At 38.3% G+C, this 20,517-nt stretch overlaps 1 protein-coding gene across 2 annotated transcripts in view; it reads right to left on the reverse strand.

Moving 5' to 3' along the window:
- The window catches only part of LONP2 (lon peptidase 2, peroxisomal), a 147,676-nt gene that overhangs the window by 63,881 nt on the left and 63,278 nt on the right, over positions 1–20,517 (reverse strand). For both annotated transcript variants that reach the window (XM_044664171.1, XM_044664170.1), the window contains one exon: positions 1,153–1,303. In XM_044664171.1, coding sequence (XP_044520106.1) covers positions 1,153–1,303 — 151 coding nt within the window. The remainder of the gene's footprint in view (positions 1–1,152; positions 1,304–20,517) is intronic.

A 20,517-nucleotide genomic window follows, 5' to 3' on the forward strand; every position in this document is an offset into this window, starting at 1 on the left:
ATGTACTTCCTTCTTTTACAAACTAAAATTAAAAAATTTGAATTGACAGAGCATCTGTTGAACAGAAAGGGGAGATACTGAAACAGCAGAGAGGCTAGAAAACAAGCTGGCCAAACCTGCCAAAAGACAAAGCTGACATCATCTGTCCACCTCTTCAACAGCTGTCTTGGGTATTTCACTTCACAATAGTATGTCTTATGGAGATTCTGCCTTAATTTGGATCAGATCCCAGGCAATTTGGTCTAGTTTACTTTAAATTATTTTTGTCTTGTAAACATGGGCAACTAACCTAACCATCTATCATCACTTATATATGTTTTAGCTAAATATAGTAACCTATAGGCTATAACAGATGATTAGAAAAACCAATTGTGGTTCATCATGTATCAAAATAGAGACTTTAATTTTACATCTCACAATCATTTTTGTGGTGACAAATCTTAGGAGGTGAGGGGAACAGGAGGTTCAAAGAGTAAATTTGCTTAGGGAATTTCTCCATAGCTCAGTGAAAGTTAAGAGGAGAAAGTAACAGTTTAAAAATACTTAGGGGGTCTATATAACAAAAAGTAGAGGCTCTGCAATGAGAAATTATCAAAGAAGAAATTAAGCTGCCCTCTAGGAATACTCCTTCTTAAGAAGAACCAGATTATAGGACACTCTTTCAGAGGAAAGGATAGAAATCTCTTCACTTAATACTTGGTAAACTAAACTGACACTCAGAAAATTTATTTTCAGAAATTCCAAGCACTACCCTAAAGGAATGAACTCATTCTCTTTCACTTCTAGTGTATGAAATAGAAATAATAAGAATGAGAATAAGTTGCCTTAACATTTTAATCTTTTAAGTTTTAACTTATAAAACTGATCCTTGTCCAAGTGGCCCTTGGGTTGTTTCTCAAGATATACTGCTTATAGAAAAGCACCCAACTGATTTGCCATGGATTTTGACACATACTTAGGAAAAGAAACATTTTTTTCCTCAGTTAAAAATCCACTTAAGAACAGATTTGAAACCAAATTCAGAACTCCTGAAAGCTTTGGGAAATAATTTTCCTCAATCTACTCCCAATAGATGACGTTTTAAAAGAAGCATGTGCCAAAAGTTGTGAAGCATATAGAAAATGGATGACCTTACTCATGCATCTAGGTTACCTGGCACCTGGATGATCTCCATTCTGTCCAACAAAGCAGGTGGAATAGTAGCTGTAGTGTTTGCAGTAGCTATAAAGAGGACCTGGGAGAGGTCAAAGGCAACATTTAGGTAGTGATCTGTGAAGTTGTGGTTCTGTTCTGGATCCAAGACCTTGAAGAGAACAAACAATACAAACAATACTTATCTCTTGATAAGATCCATCAATTCAAATCACAAATACAAATATCATGCAAAAAAAAGTCCACCACCTACATCTTTGCTTACTTTCTAAGTAATAGGGTTAGTTTTTGAAGCACAGAAATGGAAGCCAGGCCCAGACTTCAATCTCAAGCCTACTAATGAATCAGCATGTGACTATGAAGTCATTAATCTTGCTGGACCTGTTTTATGCTTCCTAAAATGAAGCTAACACCTTTTATGTTAAATGGTACATGAAGGTAGGTGGATCTGACAGGAGGTATAAATTATAATTATAAACATTTTCCTGCTACACTACATTGGGGAGAAGGGGAAAATAAAAGAGAACTAATTGAGAATAAACCAGCAAATATATCCAAATAAATATGCTAATGTAATATAACAAAATAACATTTATTTAGTATTTTAAATGCATTATCTCATTTGATCCTCAAAACAACTCTATGTGTTCAATGCTACAAATATGATTATTTTCATTTCACAGACAAGGAAATTGAAGCTTCTCCAGACACAATCATTTCTCCTCCACACCAATTACCTTTCAAAAAAACCAAGGTTTTGGGGGCAGCTGGGTGGCTCAGTGGATTGAGAGTCAGGCCTAGAGACGGGAGGTCCTAGGTTCAAAGCTGGCCTCAGACACTTCCCAACTGTGTGACCCTGGGCAAGTCACTTGACCCCCATTGCCCACCCTTACCACTCTTCCACCTCTGAGCCAATACACAGAAGTAAAGGGTTAAAAAAAAAAACCAAGGTTTTAAGCTCAAGATCAGGTGACTTTCCATGTGTGCTCCTAAAGGGTAAATGTGATCTGAATGAAATACCCTGAAACATCAATAATTGGTAGCATCTACTAAATAAGAGTTTTAAAATGTTTTATTAATATGCTTTTTTAAAAAAGAAAAGCTAAGTCATTTTTCTTTTGGTTTCTGCTCACAGTGGATATTATATGAACTCTTTTGGTAAGCTCATGTTGGACTGCAAAGAATCCACAAACTTCAAGAATTATAAATGCCTTTTAGCTTTTCAATCTTTTCTTGGCATGCTGGACTTACTGAACATATCTCTCACTTTTTTTTTTAAACCTGGTAGGTGTGAGCAGGTGGTGGCATGTTACCAATAAGCATCTACATGCAAGAAGTGGTATAAAGCCAAGATTCTCAAGCCAAAGCATTCTGGAGAGGTAAAATTACTAAGTCCCCTACAACTGTAGTCAAATCAAATAGAAAAGCATTTACCAAATTAAAAAAAAGCATTTATTGAAAGGTTACTATATGGCATGGGATAGGAAATGATGCCCAAAAAAAGTCCCTATATTCAAAGGACTCATATTCTAATGAAGGTGACAAATAAATAGCTACATCCAAGAAATAGAAAGAGTAGTTAAATAGATAATCTGAAAAGGGATAATCTAAAAGCTGTGTTAGCAGTTAGGGAGACTGTGAAAGACCTCCTTAAATTGATGGCATTTAAACTAAATCTTTTTAAATTAATTTTTTAATTTTAATTTAAAACTAAAATTTTAAATCAATTCATCAATTAAATTATTTCAGTTACATGTAGAAGTAATTTTTGTTTTCTGACATTTTAGGATTTAGATTTTTTCCCCTCCCTCTTTTCACCCTTCTCTCCAAGGTGGCAAATAATCTGATATAGGTTATACCAGTGCTTTCATGTAATACGAATTTCCATATTGCTCAAGTTGTGATAGTAGACACATATCACACATGCAATAAAAAACTCATGAAAGAAATAAAGTTGAAGATGCCATGCTTTGATCTGTAAACAGACTGTAATAGTTCCTTCTTTGGTTGTGGATGGCACTTTTCATCATGAATCCCTTGTGGTTATCTTGGGAACTTGCTTTGCTGATAACAGTTTAGTCCTTCATAGTTGATCAACATAAAATATTTCTGTTACTGTATACAATGTCCCCCTGGTTCTGCTCACTGTACTTTGCATCAGTCCATATAAGTCTTTTCAGTTCTTTCCGAACTCATCCTGTTCATCATTTCTTATGGCAAAATAGTATTTCATTACAATCATATACCACAACTTGTTCTCCAACCACTTGAGCTAAATCTTGAAGAAGTCAGGTAAAAGAGGCAGAGCATTCCTGGCATGGGAAACAGGTGGTGCAAAGACATGGAGTTGGGAGATAGAGTGTTTGTCTGAGGAACTCCAAGTAGGCTAGTAGCTGACTTGGAAAGCACACAAAGGAGGGTAAAAGTTATAAGTAAACTGGAAAGAAAAAAGGGACCAGATTATACAGAACCTTAAGTGCCAAAGGACTTTATATTTGGTGTTAGAGATAAGAGGAGCAAGTGGCATTTACTGAAATGGTCAGATCTGTGCTTTAGGAAAATCACCTTGGCTATTATGTGGAAGACAGATTGGAGTGGAGAGATGTGGAAAGCAGCTAAAGGGTTATTGCAGTAGTCCAGAAAAGAGATGAGGGCCTGAATAAATGTTTTAGTTGCATCAATGGAGAGAAGGGGATGACTATGAGAGATGTGAAGGGAGAAACAATAAGATTTGTCTACAGCAGGAGACTGGCTATGTGAGGGGAATGAGGAGTCAAGTATGATACTAAGATTGTGGGCTTGGGTAAGTAGGATGGCGATGCTCTTGATATTAATGGGGAAGTTACTAAGGTAAGAAAAGTTTGGGGGAAAAGATAAGGAATCCTGTTTTGAACTTGTTGAGTTTGAGATGTCTATGGGGCATTAAGTTTGAGTTATCCAAGAGACAGTTTGTACGACAGTAGCTCAGGAGATAGAATAGGACCAAATATACAGATTTGGGAATTATTTCCATAGAGATTATCATTGAACAGGGAATTAATGGGATCAGTAAGTGAAATGGCAATAATATTAGCATTTATATAGTTCTTAAGGTTTGCAAAATGCTTCATAAATATTATCTGATTTGATACTCATAGCAACTCTGGGAGATAGGTATTATTATTATCATCATCATCTCCATTTTATAGATGAGGAAACTGAGGCAGATGGAAGTGAAGTGATTGCCCCGGGTCACATAGCTAGGCAATGTCTGAGGCTGCATTTGAACTTAGGTTTTTCTGACTCTGGGTCTAGTTCTTTAAGCAAAAAGGAAAGAAGGCCCCAGGAGAGAGCTTTGAGAAGATACTCATGGTTAGTTGGTGTCATATGGATAAAAATCAGCAAAGGAGATTAAAAATAGTTGGACAGAATGGAGAAGCAGAAGAGAACAGTGTTGCAAAATTTAAAGGCAGAGAATCCAGAACAGTATCAAACACTGTAGAGGAGTCAAGGAGGATCAGAATTGAGAAAAGGATTTTAGATTTGGCCATTCGGAGTCCACTCTGGAGTAACTCTGGAGAGGGAAGTTTTAGTTGAATGACAAGATCGCTGGTTCAGAAAAGAAGTGAGGAAGTGGAGATACTGATTGTAGACTACTTTTTCAGGGAGTTTAGCCATTAAGGGGAGGAGAGATATTGAATTGCAGCCACCAAGCAAGGATCTCAGAAGAGATCATCTGAGACCAGAGTGAAGGAGGTGATAGTAGAAGGAGATGTGAAATGAGGAGAGGACAAGAGAGAACTCTCAGTAAATGGTCTCATATTTTTTTCAGTGAAGTATAAGTTGGGGTCTCTGGCTGATGGGATAATAAAAGGGTTCTATGGAAGGCTTGAGGAGAGATGAGAAAATTTGGAATAGCTGCTGTGAAGAGTGGGAATCCATAAGAATGGAAGAGAATGCTTGCTTTGCAGCAGTGAGGGTCCAGCTGAGATGAGCTAACATAAATTTGTAGTTTAGTCCAATCAATACAGTTCTGTGAATTCATCCAGTTCTCATCTTCACCAGCATGTAAGGCAATTAGCAGGAGTAATCCAGGAAAAGGTGTTGGCAAGGCATGATTGGTGACAGGACAAAGGAGCAAGGGAACTGAAAGAGGAAGGTGTCAAATTAAGCTGTTTCACCAACAGGCTGAGGTTAGGTAGGGAGAAGGGTATAGCCAAAGAAGGCAGCCTGGAAAAGAACTGGGGCAGAATGGAGGCAATGGGGGTCATAATAAGGATGAAGAACAGAATAAGGGGTTGTAAGGCATGAGGAAAGATGAAATGATAGAAAGCTGTGAATTTTAGAGTTGATAAATATGATCAGAACCAAATGTAACAAGAATAGTCAGAGTAAACTAGTGGCTTCAGTAGTCAGAGATCTAACAGTTCAGAGGCTCAAACTAATAGTATGAAAGATCTGATGAATACTATTTAATGCCTATTTAGGTACCAAAATATCTGTGCTTTAGGAAAGAAAAGGCAAAGAATAGAGGATACAATCTAATTTTACAAAGCCTAAATGAAAATGGATGGAACTTTGCTAGGACTATCCATAGCTCTTGATTTAATCTCTTGTGGGTGGAATATAAGCAATTCAAAAGAACCATTTTTACTCTAGTGGACTTACTGTTGGCAGGGATTTCCTCTGAACAGATACCAGAGAAAAAAACTGGAAATTTTTAGGACATGTTATAGCTCTTTGATATCCATCCTGCATCTGGGCTCATCCAGGCAAACATTAACCTTAGCAAATATGTAAATTACCTTTAAGCCAATATTAGATGTATGTTGGGCAAAGTATTAAGTACTGCCCCTCAAAAAGCTCATAACCACTGTGCATATTGTTATTTCAAATTAATACTGAAAAAGTATTTCCAGACAATCATATGCAATTGATGCCACTTAGTCACTTCCATTAGTGGTACTCTTGGGCATTCCCACTACTATGCACTCATGTGCCTGAGAATTATTGACGATATGAACCACAGAAAACTCTTTTACCTATATCTTTTCACAATCAACTTTAACAATAATAACTCACCTTTTTATCACAATTTAAAGTGTGCAAATCACTTTCCTCTCAACCACCCCATAAATCAAACATTTAAAATATTAATATTCTTATACAGATGAGGAAACAGAAGGTCTAAGAGGTGAAGTGACTAGTCTTTAATTACCAGGTCAGTAAGTGAAGTAGATTTTGAACCCAAGTCTCCAGTCTCTAACACTAAGACCAATGCTTTTCTCCATTATACTATGTAGCCTCTCATCTAGAAGGGATACAATAGGGATAAAATGAAAAACAAATGAAAACCACTAATAAAATAATTACTTTTCCTTCTTTTGAAAACACCGTCTTATAGAGAAGAGTTATACTGAAACAAAAGCCTTTTATTAGACTAGATGCCCCAAAGAGAAGCAAGGAATGTTTGAACAATTCTTTGGAACAATTTGTATGTTGAAGTTTTGCTTATTCAAGCCACAGTGCCAGGGTTCATCATCACTACCCAAAGCAGTTTGTTAAAAGGCAAAACCTTTTTCATTTATGATTTAAAAACAAACTGTCTTCTAACAATCCCATAAAAGTTGATTCCAGAGTTAGGAAGTACAATTTCAATGCTTCTTACTACTTAAAGCCCAGCTACTCTAGTGCTGTCAAAAAGATAACCCCATTTTATCTTTACAACATCCTTGTGGAATAGGTAGGATAGATATTACTATATCCATTTTACTCATGCAGAGATTCAGGTTGATGGATATCCCTAGGATTCCCAGTGGCATGAATACAAGGCTGTTCTAAAACACAGGCTAAAGAGTCATAAAGTGAAATCTTTGAAAGGAAAACACAACATGGATATACACCAAAAAAGTAACACCGATTACAAACACTGATTTAATATAAGATAGTAATGAGGAAAAAAAGTATTGCCATTATTTGAACCAATATGGAACATGGGCAGCACCTGGACTCAAATACAGATTTATTACAGTCTCCAAGTATAATCCTCTTTCCACTGATGTACATTGCTAACAATTTAATAAAAACATTGTCAGCCCAATTGACCCCAAAGTACCTTTACCTTACAGTTATCACAGTCCCACAATCAAATACACTGATGAAAAGCTAATTTGTTATGGTGTAGTAGAAAGGGTATCCCACTCAGAATCAAAAGACACCTATGGTTGAATTCAGTCTTCAGTGTTTACCAGCTGTATAATCATGGGCAAATTCATCGCTAAGCCCCAATTTTCCTCATGTAAATGGGGATATTAATAGTTCTAGTGTTTATTTTATAGGGTTGTTATTAAGACCAAATAAGGGGAACAGCTGGGTAGCTCAGTGGATTGAGAGTCAGGCCTAGAGACGGGAGGTCCTAGGTTCAAATCCAGCCTCAGACACTTCTCAGCTGTGTGACCCTGGGCAAATCACTTAACCCCCATTGCCCACCCTTACCACTCTTCCACCAAGGAGCCAATACACAGAAGTTAAGGGTTAAAAAAAAAAAGACCAAATAAGACTTTATATACATATATGAATATAAAATGTTATAAAACCTAGCTAGGTTGGCCTTTCATGTTGCACAAATTTACTACCTTTTAACCTTTCTCACCTAATAAACTCCTGTTTTTCTAATCTAACACCTTTCTATGCTTTTTATTTCCAAATATATGATCAGGGTTACATTGCTATGGCCATATTTCATGTTACTTATTATAGAATATAAACAAGCTTTGAATAATTCTGCATTGATGTCAAAATAATTTATCCTTTCCATTAAGATGTGAATATATTCCTTGTCCTAAGTAATACAAACTGTGCTCATTAAGAATGTTCATAATGAATTACTTTCTCTCCCCTAATCTAAGCATACCATAGGGAATTTTCTAAAGAGAAAGCAAATAGTAATGTTCAATTTTCATCACTATAAATCTCACCCCCAAACAGAAGCAACATTTTGGTTCAGAACTCTGATTACAACATATTAAAGGCAAACTTTTCATCAGAACTGGACAGTAAATCTCCCTAGACTTGTTTTTGCATAGTCTGGCCCCCCTAATGAGAAATTATAGTTTTCAATCATATGATTAGGTTGGCCAGGTACCCCCAAATCAAATTTACAGCTGACTTTATGCTTGTGTAATGCAATGTAATTCACAGACTGTTATTAAAGCTAACATTAAGTGTGAAAGATATTTCATTACTGAAAAGTATTCTCGCACTCTAGGAGTAAGGTCGGATTACAGCCATTGAGTCCTACTAATGGTATTTCTCAATCTCCTGGAGTCTTTTCTTAGTTTTCCCTGGAGGACTAGGTGCAGTGCAGCCCCCAGAATAGGAGCTCAGCATTTATTAATGGCATTCCCATTTGGAAGACATTTGGTAGGCCTAGTTCTGAAGTTTCCTTTAAAGAAGAAGTAAAATGAAAGATTAAAATCTAAGTGAAAATCTGGGCATTTAAAAACATACAATAAGACTTCATTTATCCAACACTAAAGGCAATAAGGTATAAAGCTTAAGTAAAATTTCTGAAAAAAAGAATAGACAAGGAACATATGCTCGCTTACAATTAAAAGATTAATTTGCATTAAATACCATCACTTTTAAAAACAGACCCACCTCCTAGAGAACAGGGAGCAAAGGGCCAAGTTTGCCTATAAGCTAGTTACTTAGTTCCTCAGTTTCAGTTTAATCTATAAAATAAGAACGGTAACTTCTCTGCCTACCTCACCATGCTGTCATGAAGAGCAAATAAGGTAGTTTATGAATATGTTTCAGAAATGGTAAAGTCCATACAAAGAAGATGGAGATGGGCTATGACCTGTACAAGAAGAGAGCCCCTATTAAAGAATCCAAGCGTATAAAATAAAGGGCAGTGGTGCTAGGTTTGAATTAATTAGACAAGCATCTAGCTGAAAAAAATTCTAAGGGAAAAGGAGTTTTGACAAGGGTAATATTAAAAATATATATAGGTCAACTCAGTAAGAGGGAGTTCTAGTCAAGAGATTTCAGTATAGAAGAGGCCTTTGAGATCTTCTAGTTCCCCTCATTTTTCTAGATTAGGGAATTAAGTGCCAAAGATATGTCTCTTGTCCCACATACCTGGACCATAAATAAACCTGTGATTGTGAATCAGATTCAGTGATCTTAAAGTCTATTGTTCTTCCTACTATGTCATTATTTTAAAGCTTATAAAATGTTTTACCTTCAAAGCAACTTCTGTAAAATAGATAGGAAATGGAAACTGAGAGAGGCAAAGGGTCTAAGCCAGTGTCACGTGGTTACCAAATACTACAGTCTGGGCCATGACTTAGTCTATCATTTTGATATCATGGAGGCCTCATCACTAAGTCTATCTTTTGCAGGGTCAGAGGAGAGAAGATACAAAGCAGGAGAGGGTTTTAGAAAGGGAGTTAAGGTACCAAAAGTAGCTTGCCCTGGCAGATAATTGAATTAAAAATCTGAGGACTTTCTAGATTGTCTCCTTTATAGAGTATTTATGGGGTCAAAACTGTATTTTACTAATTTACCTAAATTTCATAGCAAAGTCTGAATTTTGCACAGATTATAAAGCTGGAAAAATCGAATGTATCCAATGCAAAATGAACACTTCAGGGCAAAATAACAGCTCTGTAATTTCCTGCTGAGTGCTCAAATACAGACAAAGACAGCTCTGTATCCAATATTTTATTACTATAAAATGGACTTGAGCCCCGGGAAAATATAATTGCCTGCCTATAGACTTGTTCTGATTTCTCTGCTCACAAACACTTACTTTCAAGTAGTTGGAGCCATTTCTATCTCCTCTCAACTAACTTTCAACAGAGGTCATCTAAATTTAGAATAAATATTCCCTTGTTGACGACAGTAACTGGAAATAGGAAGACGTCCTGTTTTACTTAAACAGTAACTCCACAGAAACACAAGAACCAAACAACTTCTGCATGTCTAAACACCAAGGCTAAGTGAAGGCTGCAGGCGGGCAGACAAGACAAGCTTATTTAGAAATTCCCTCAGCTTGAATGATGAGGATCCTCACCTCCATGACACATTCCTTTCTCCCTGGATCGCATAAATTAGTTAAGGCATATTAAGAGGAAGAAGGCCAGAGGTCATGGATATGGTAGTGTTTTTTTTTTGTTTTTTTTTAAACCCTTGTACTTCGGTGTATTGTCTCATAGGTGGAAGATTGGTAAGGGTGGGCAATGGGGGTCAAGTGACTTGCCCAGGGTCACACAGCTGGGAAGTGGCTGAGACCGGGTTTGAACCTAGGACCTCCTGTCTCTAGGCCTGACTCTCACTCCACTGAGCTACCCAGCTGCCCAGTAGTGTTTTTACATATATAATCCTGAATCTAACTTCCTGAAAATTCTAGGTTATTAAACTACTTAATCTGAACCTTTAGGTGTAGAGCACTTGGTGCCAATAGCTTTCACATGGTTCCTTGTGATTGCAGGTGCTGGATAAATAATGCTTGTTGGGTTGGATCTGAAAAAAGAATTGTGTCTGTATTTGTTCCCTTGCCCAAAAACTTTCAATGGCTCCTCAGAGGCTCTTGAATATTCAAAGTGCAAACCAGGTCTGGCATTTTGGGTCCTCTACAATTTGCCTGAAACCAACTTTTCCAACCTTATTTTATATTAATCCTCTTCCCCCAAGCTGTTTCAAACTATTCTCCTCTTGCCCTCTCCTCTATTTCCCTTCAAGCCATCACTCATGCCATCTCTACCATGTCTGGGATGGATTCCTGTTAAAATCCTTCCCTTCCTCTAAGATCCAGATGCTCTGCCACCACTTCCTCCAGAAAGCCTCCCCCATTGCCTCCAGTTACCCTTCCGCATCCCCATTTCCAGAGAATGGAAACAACCACTACCATATTTTCTCTTAGCATTTTATAAGGACATCTTTGTACATACTTATGGTCTAATTTGCCTAATTTATTACCAGACTGTAAGTTTTCATGACACACTGCTCTCTTGTCCTCCTTTTACCTGTCTCAACTACTCCTTCTTGGACACTCCCTCCACCCCCTCCTTTATGGGCATTCTCTAAGGCTCTCTCATGGGTGCTCTTTTATTTCTATACCTGAGTGATCTCATTAGCTCCCCTACAGGGATTATTATTTCTATGCAGATAATTCCCAGATCTATCTATCCAGCCCTGGTATCTTTCCTGAGCTCTGAATATTGGACATTTCAAATTAGATGTCCCCTACAAATCTCAAACTCGACAAGTCCAAAGAGAACTCATTCCCTTTCCAAGCCTTCCCAATTTCTTTTATTGTCCAGGGAACCATTTTGTCCTCCCAGTCTTTCAGGTTCATGACCATGGCGATCTCAAACCCTTTCTCCTTTACCTCACTGCCTCCCACACACAATGTTGTCATTTTTATCTTTACAACATCTCTTTTGTGTTCCCTTCTTTCCATTTTCATGGTTGCCCCTCCCCTGGCCAACCTCACCCCCAAGTTTAAGCATTAATTTCCTCTCACCTAGTATATTGCATCCTCTGTGTCTTGTGTCTCTTCTCTCCTCACTCCGACTGATCCATCCTCAGCACAGTTGCTAAGGTGATTTCCTAAAGCCTAAGTCTATGATACCTCCCTACACAATATGCTCCTGTGGCTCCCTAGTACCTCCAGGACAAAACATAAATCTCTCTTTTTAGTATTTAAGGTTCTTCAAATAGGGTCCCTTCACACCTTTATACACTCCAGTAATGCTATTCTATATCTCCCTCCCATGCAATACTCCATCTCCCAAGCTACTCCAGCAGCTGTCAATTGCAGTGGCTAGTCCCCATTTCTGAAATGCTGCCTGCTCTTCACCTCCACCCCCTGAAATACCTAGCTTCTCTCAAATGTACCTTCTACAAAAGGTTTTGCTACTTCCCTGACATACTTGCCATCTAAGACATGACTTTTCTTCTCTCAGATTATTTTCTTTATATTCTGTATTATTCTGTATGCACCTATTTATTTACACATTGTCTCTCCCCCATTAGTATGTAAGCTCTTTAAATGCAAGGAGGCATCTGTGTTATGTCTTTTTTTTTCCTCCATATTGCTAGCGCCCCGGATCTGGTCTTTCTATTCCCAGCATCTATCACAACATCCTGTCACTGAATGTTTGTCAAATTTTAATTTTAATTCTGACAGCTCTTGGTTATCAGAAGCAGGTAGTAATTAAAGTGGATGCAGTAACAAATTTCAATTTCACTACAAAGACATCTACATGGAAGAAAGTTTCAAATGTGATTAATGTGAAATCCCGTAAGGAATTCAGCTTTAACTTGACACTCTGAGACTGAGTTCTTTTATCTCCTGATTCTATATCCTGTGTCTTGCAAGATGACTTGGCACAAAATAGTTACTTCTATATCAAGAGTGAGGGATAACTGGTCACCCTGGATACTTTGGGGGCTTAGCTGTCACCTACTGCTTGTAAATTCCCTCTGTGCTGGTTACAGGGCAGCCAAAAGCAGTGCTTTTTAAAGTTGCCACTATTGGAATATCCCCCTCCAATTCTATATAGCATTGCAGAGTATGGTATTTTAACGAAAATACCTACCAGACCTACAAAATGTTCCAATATAAGTGAGACTGTCAGTAAAAGTTTTCTGAGCCCTTAATAAGCTACTAAGTGATTTTTAAAATAGTCATATAAATATAGGGATCACAGATCTACTGATAAAAGGAACCTCAGGGGTCACCTATTCCAACTCTCTCCCTTTACATATGAAGAAATGGGGATGAGAGAAGTCAAGGGACTTGTTTAAGGTCACAAATCTAAGTTGGTGACAAAACAGGAATATGAACCCAGGTCTGACTCCAAGTTCAGCATTCTTTTGACTGCATCGTACCCTTCCTCCCCTGGGCCATGATGTCACTTGTCACTGAGTCATAGAGGAAATTAGTCCTTGAGTTAGAGACCTAGATAACCTAGCTGCTGTCTCATAGTGGCTTAAAAAAAAAAAGAAGGCCCAAGCTGGGGTTTATAGGACATAGATTAAAAAGTCCTTCCTCATCTAGGCTGACTACATAATTATAAAACAAAAGACAAATAGGAGAGACAGAAACAAACTTTAACCCTTGCAAACACTATCATTTTACATGCTGAATTTGAGTACCATCATATTCTATATTGTGGACAGAAAGCTTTTTTAAAAAAATCTTCATAATGGGGGCAGTTAGGTGGCTCAGTGGATTGAAAGCCAGGCCCAGAGTCAGGAGGTCCTGAGTTCAAATCTGACTTCAGACACTTCCTAGCTGTGTCACCCTGGGCAAGTCACTTAACACCCATTACCTAGCCCTTACCTCTCCTCTGTTTTGGAACCACTCTTCTGTCTTGGAACCAATACACAGTATTGAGTTGTGTAAATGCTAGAGGCGGGAATGCAAGATAATGCAGCACAAAGCCTATTTCCTTTACGGGAAGTACCCACTTTCAATAATGAAAGAGTCTTGGTGCCTGAAAGGCACTATACTCCCTTCAACCTCCAAGATTTAGCTAGATTTAAAGAAAATATGCCCACTTTTGAGAAAGAACCATTCTTAATTTTAAAAAAATTAGACAATATATTCCGAACTTATGACCCCAGCTGGCAGGACGTTGGAAATGTTTTAGATGAATTTCTGACAGTCAGTAAGAAAGATAGAATTATTTCTCGGGTCAATCATAAGAAAGGTAAGGAAGGACCTAAATGGCCCCTCCAGGATCCAAACTGGGATTACAATTCTGTCCCAGATCATAACAAATTGCGGGATGGCAGGGAGGCATTATTGATAGCCATGAAAGCTTATGCTGATACGTCTGACAACTGGTCAAAATTCAAAGAAACCAAACAACATACCAATGAAACTCCCTCCCATTTTATGGACAGGCTGATTGAGGTGGGAGAAGCATATATGGGCCTTGATTTACCCATGGAACGGGATGTTAAACATATACATAGGCAATTTGTTGAAAATTGCTGCAAAGTAGTCAAAGACTAGTTTAAAACTAACTGCCCAACCTGGGGATCTATGACCCTTGGGGAATTGAGGAAAGTAGCATCCTATGTTTTTAGGGGCCATATACAAGGACACGAGGAAGACACTGACTCAATGGATACTTTAAAAGCAGAAATTAAAATGCTAAAGGAAAAACTGAAAAATAAAGGAGAGACTATAGCCCCTCTCCAAGAATCTAATTACCAGCCCATTATCTGTCATTTCTGTATGAAGAAGGGCCATACAATGATGACTTGTAGGAATTTCTTAAGAGTAATTGGAAATAATACCCAGTCGAAAGATAACTATAGGAATAATAATAATAATAATAATAATAATAATAACAATGATTCTAGGAATAGCAATTTTAGGAGTGATAGAAATGCTAGAAATAAATCTTGGGAAGATGATAATTCATACCAAATGACCCCACAACAGTATATCTTAAGCGGAGCTTGCCCCTGAACTACTTAGGGTGCTAATGCCCCTCGGGGGGGGGTGCCTATGGAGCCCAAGCATCTTTATGAAGGTGTGAGGTGGGGGGAAGGCTTTGGAATCAAAAAAGGAAACCTTTGACTTTCCAGACCCTTATGTTTTAATGCCTATTATCCCCATACATCCCCCCCAAATAGTAAGGAACCCCATGTAACTCTAAACGTGGGAAATTCATATTACAATTGTTTGCTGGACACTGGGGCTTCAAGATCAGTCCTGGTGAATAAACCAGATAAAAACTATAATTCTATTGGCTCTCTAAACGTAGTAGGGGTATCAGGAATGCCTCAAAAGGTCCCAAAACTTTCTCCTCACATGGTAAACATAGGACCCCTAACTGTTGAACACTCCTTTCTTTTAATGCCTGGATCCCCCACAAATTTGCTGGGAAGGGATCTATTATGTAAACTTAAAGCCACAATAATTTGCAATCCAGATGGTTCTATGTCACTAGAATTGCCAGAGGACTCTTTAAACTTGCTCCCTGTACTTCTCTCAGAAGAGCAGGAAGTAAAGGAGCCTTCCACCTTTGAAATCCCAGATGATATCCCAGAGTCTCTCTGGGCCACATCTTCTACTGATTTAGGCCTACTTAAATCAGCTGTTCCTGTTCAGATTAGAACAAGAGGAGGGCCAGCTCCCTCCTTTCCTCAGTACCCCTTATCAAAAGAAGCTATTGAGGGAATCACCCCAGTAATAAATTCATTAATTGAGCAAGGAATAATAATCCCATGCAAATCAGAATATAATACACCTATTTTACCTGTTAAGAAGCCAAAATTAGGCCCATATGGAAAACTTCAATATCGATTTGTTCAAGATTTAAGGGCTATAAACAATCATGTCATAAAGAGACATCTTGTGTTTTCAAACCTAAACACAATTATTTCTTCTATTCCCAGTACAGCCACTTACTTTACAGTAGTGGACCTGTGTTTAGCCTTTTTCTCAATTCCTATTCATGAGGATTTCCCGACATATATTTGCCTTTACCTGGAATAATTCTCAATGGACTTGGGGGCATCTTCCACAAGGGTTCTCCAAAAGTCCCTCCCTCTTTGCACAGATTTTGAGTCAAGATATAGAAAATATAACATTTAAAAACAGTAAGTTAATTAAATATGTGGATGATTTGCTCTTGGCTTCACCAGATGCTGAAACATGTCAAGAAGATAGTAAACAACTTCTTTTAGAATTACATAAAAGAGGTCATAAGATGTCAAAAGGAAAAGTTCAGTGGTGTCTCTCCAGAATGGAATATTTGGGGTTCATTTTTTTTTTTAAACCCTTATACTTCGGTGTATTGTCTCATAGGTGGAAGATTGGTAACGATGGGCAATGGGGGTCAAGTGACTTGCCCAGGGTCACACAGCTGGGAAGTGTCTGAGGCCGGGTTTGAACCTAGGACCTCCTGTCTCTAGGCCTGACTCTCACTCCACTGAGCTACCCAGCTGCCCCCCATTTTGGGGTTCATTTTGACCGCTGGTGCCCATTATATTTCTCCTAAGCGCTTTGAAAATATTCAAAAATTGAGCGATCCTAACACTAAAAAACACTTAAGAGCAATCTTAGGAGCAACAGGTTTTTGTGGACAGTGGATTCCTTGCTATGGGGAAATTACTAAACCCCTTATAGCACTAACAAAAGATTCAGTCCCTGAACCACTTAAATTAGAGCCAGAACACTGGTTAGCTCTATCGAATTTAAAACAAGCTATCCTGTCTGCCCCTGCTCTAGGCATCCCAGATTATAACAAACCATTTACTTTATATGTACATGAGCATAGAGGGGTAGCTTCAGGTGTTTTAACTCCAAACTTTGGGACCTTACCAGTGTCCAATTGCTTATTATTCGGCCCTGCTGGATCCAATAGCTGTAGGTGCACCACCATGTCTTAGAGGCGTAGCTGCCATAGCTCTGTTAGTGACAAAAACTATTGATCTAGTATTGGGATGCCCATTAACAATTATGTGCCCACATGAAGTGCAAGCAGTACTGCTAAAACATAGAACACAGGCATTTTCTGATCAGAGAATTACAAGATATGAAATAACCTTACTAAACAATGAAAATATTACTTTAAAATGTTGTACAACTCTTAATCCTGCCACCTTGCTTCCTGATTTACCAGTCTCAGAAGAACCATTATATAATTGTGAAACACTAGTGTCCATGGCTGAAAAGCCTCAAGACAATCTCCTGGACACTCCTTTAGAAAATCCAGATCTAGTTTTATTTACTGATGGTTCTTCTTTTATGAGGGATGGCATACACTACATTGGAGCTGTGATAGTCACAGAATTTGACATTGTATGGTCAGCTTCACTGCCCTCAAATCTAAGTGCTCAAGGCACGGAACTCATAGCCCTAAAACATGCATGTATAATTGCCAAAGATAAAAGGACAACAATTTATACGGATTCTAGATATGCATTTGGAGTTTGTCATGCAGTGGGTATGTTATGGTTTCAGAGAGGATTTTTAACCTCAGTTGGAAAATCTATAGCTAATGCAAAAATTATTAATGAAGTTCTTTCTGCTCTCCAGCTATCCAAAGCCCTAGCTGTAGTTCATTGCTCTGCCCATACAGGTGGCACTGACCCTGTCTCTAGGGGAAATGACCGGGCAGATACTGTGCAAAGCTAGCAGCTATAGAAGGGCCTGAATTAATTTTAACATTAACAACCACTGATAACTCAAATTTTAACTTTCCTATGATGAGAAGGAAGTAGAAAAATGGAAGCAGAAATTTAAGGCTAAACAGATGAATGGAGTATGGGTGTCCTCTGAAGGAAAACCCCTGCTCCCTAGAAACTTTTATCACCAAATTTGCCAATCCATTCATAAAAATGGTCATTTTGGTACCCAGGGCATCATGGACTCTGTTAAAAGGGTATGGATAGCTCCTGGCATAACTACTATAGCCTCTAAAGTGTGTGCAGCTTGCCCTACCTGCCAAGCATATAACCAACATGCCTTTTGTGCCAAGGCTTTTGGTGGGCATCCTTTGGCTTACACACTTTTTGAGCACCTGCAAATTGATTTCATAACAATGCCAAAAGCTGGACAATATAAATTCTGTCTAGTCATAGTGGATCAACTGACCAGGTGGCTGGAAGCATTTCCTACTGCCTGAGTTATAGCGGCTTTTGTCGCCAAGGTACTTTTAAAAGAAATCATTCCTCGTTTTGGCCTGCCTGCACGTATTGACTCGGACAGGGGAAGTCACTTTACTGATTCAGTTTTATCTGAAATATATTCCTGTTTGGGGATAACTCCAAAATTCCATGTAACATATCACCCCCAGAGCTCAGACCAAGTTGAACTGATGAACAGAGAACTTAAAACTATGATTGGCAAATTATGCACTGAGACACATCTAAAATGGCCTGAAATTCTCCCTCTATCTCTATTTTATCTTGGAAGCAGGCCCAGGGGAGATCTACACATCTCACCATATGAGATGCTTTTTGGACATCCCCCTAAACAGGCTAAGCCTTTTTCTCCTGCATATATATCACTATTAGGAGATACTTCTATTGCTTCCTATATACAGGAATTGCAACACAAACTGCGTGAACTCCATGAATCTGGAACTGCGGTACAAGCAGGACCAATACACTTTTCACTTTGTGACCTGAACCCAGGAGACAACGTGTATATAAAGAACTTCCAGGGCACTGGGGCAACTCAGCCTTCATGGGAAGGCCCATTCGAAATTTTATTAACTACTCCGACAGCTATAAAAATAGCGGAGAAAAGGACTCTTGGATTCATTGCTCACATGTAAAAAGAGCATCTTTATTGAAACTGATTGACTGTTTCCTGTTACCTGCATTGGAGATAACAGTTCATAGACTAATGGATGCTATTTTTTGGAATCACATTGTATTTTTTTTTGTTGTTGTTCTTGATTCTTTCCCTGAATTTATTTTTAATTTTCTTATTGCTTTTCCTATTATCTTTTAATAGAATAATTGATTTTTTCCCTTTTTCTCATTTCTTGTACTTAAGTACATATAATCACTTAATCTTTTTATTTTTTGCAGTGCTATAATTTTAATATATATATTTGCTGTAATATTACTGCTTACTCATAAGGCTTTAGACTTTGGGAACCTGCCATGTATTGTTAAATGTTATGAGACTGTGATTAATGCTTCTGTCTGATTCCATGAGAAGGGAACACAAGAGCCGTTAATGGTGCTAAGAAAGCACAACGTCATGGAGACTGACCAACCAATCCCAATGGGATTGATGAGAAAATCTGCACAGTGCCAAGGAGCACAAGGTCAAAAAGATCATTCAAATACTGGTGGGATTGAGGTACTCCCACGCCAATACTAAAGACTTGAACTCAGTGTCAGACTCAAAGTTGCTATTCTTAACATATGTTAAGATGTAGGACTCTTCGAACTACACTGCCAGTCAGGTACCGCCGGTTGGCCATCATCTGGCTCACCAATATATTCCTGAGAGTGGAGGGAATGACAGGCACTTCCCTTGCATATAAATCTGGTCCTTTTTTCTCTCTCATAGAATGGCAACTTCCTGTAGTCTTGGCTGCAAATGGGTAAGTGCGGTATTATTGCATCATGTCCTACAGACTAGTAGGATGGAAATTATATTAATTGGACCCTAATACAAGGGCCTGTTATGAATTTATTTTCATTCAGAAATTTTATATACATAGCTTTTGATATTTTGATTCTGATTTTAATGTTTTCTTTTTTCCCAAAGTTTCAATTTTCTTCTATTTGATTTTCTTTGTTATACTATTACAGAGTCTAAGGTGGAAGATAAGGGTTTTAATAAAAAAAAATCTTAATGTTCTAAGGCCGGAATGTTTAGTAAAGAGTATGCCTTACTGATCATTTATCAAATAAGCACTTACTATAAGTCTGATACTGTTCTGGGCTATGGGTAAGAGGTAAAGAGATATAGTCCCTGGGGGAGCTAGGTAGCATATCACCAGGCATGGAGTGAGGACCTGGTTTCAAATTTAGCCTAAGACTTCCTTGCTGTGAGACCCTGGGCAACTCACTTGACTCTGACTGATTAGCCCTGTACTGGCGAAACTATGGCATGTGTGCTGGAGGGGGCTGCTCCCCTCTCCAACTCCACCATGTGCCTGAAGATATTTCTTACATGACCCGCCCTTCTGCCCAGCAGCCCAATGGGAGAGCTTCCTCCCTCCTTGTCTGGGCTAAGGGGGAAGCTCACATGCAGTGTGAGGGTTGTAGTTTGGGCACTTGGTCTCTGAAAGGTTCATCATCACTGGCCTAGCTGTTGCCATAATTCTGTCTAAGAAATAATACTAAGACTGAAAGTTAGGGTTTAAAAGAAAAAAGATACGGTCCGTTCACACTAACTAGTGGAAAAATAACAATCCCCACAAAAAGTTGCTAAAGAGCAAATAAGAGCTTAGACATTGTCTTAGTTCAATGCTACCCCAATGCAGGTTGTGATTCGGGTTCTCTGTGACTACCATAATACTTCAAATTCTCTGAGATCACCAGATTAATGACAGTTCTTGGGGAAAACCATTTTTAAGACTGCTATGTAAGGAATGATTCAAATCAGACAAGGAAAAGAGATTTTCCCACAATGCAAATAGAACAGATAATAAGCTATTTAGAACTCAGCAAAAGAACCAAGTGAAAGTAAAGTTCAAACGCAAACTCATTTAGGTTCTTAGTGGTTTTAGGCTTCACTGTGAATCAAGCAGTGGAGACTCTAAATTTCATCATCATGGTCAAATGTACTAACAATATAAATCTGGGAAAAACAGAAGCATCTTTTTCAGTTATGTAAAATTGTCCTTTGTACTCATATCAAAGCCTATATGATTCTTTCATTAT

This window comes from Gracilinanus agilis, chromosome 2 (assembly GCF_016433145.1).
Source record: "Gracilinanus agilis isolate LMUSP501 chromosome 2, AgileGrace, whole genome shotgun sequence".
In the NCBI taxonomy this organism is placed as follows: domain Eukaryota; kingdom Metazoa; phylum Chordata; class Mammalia; order Didelphimorphia; family Didelphidae; genus Gracilinanus; species Gracilinanus agilis.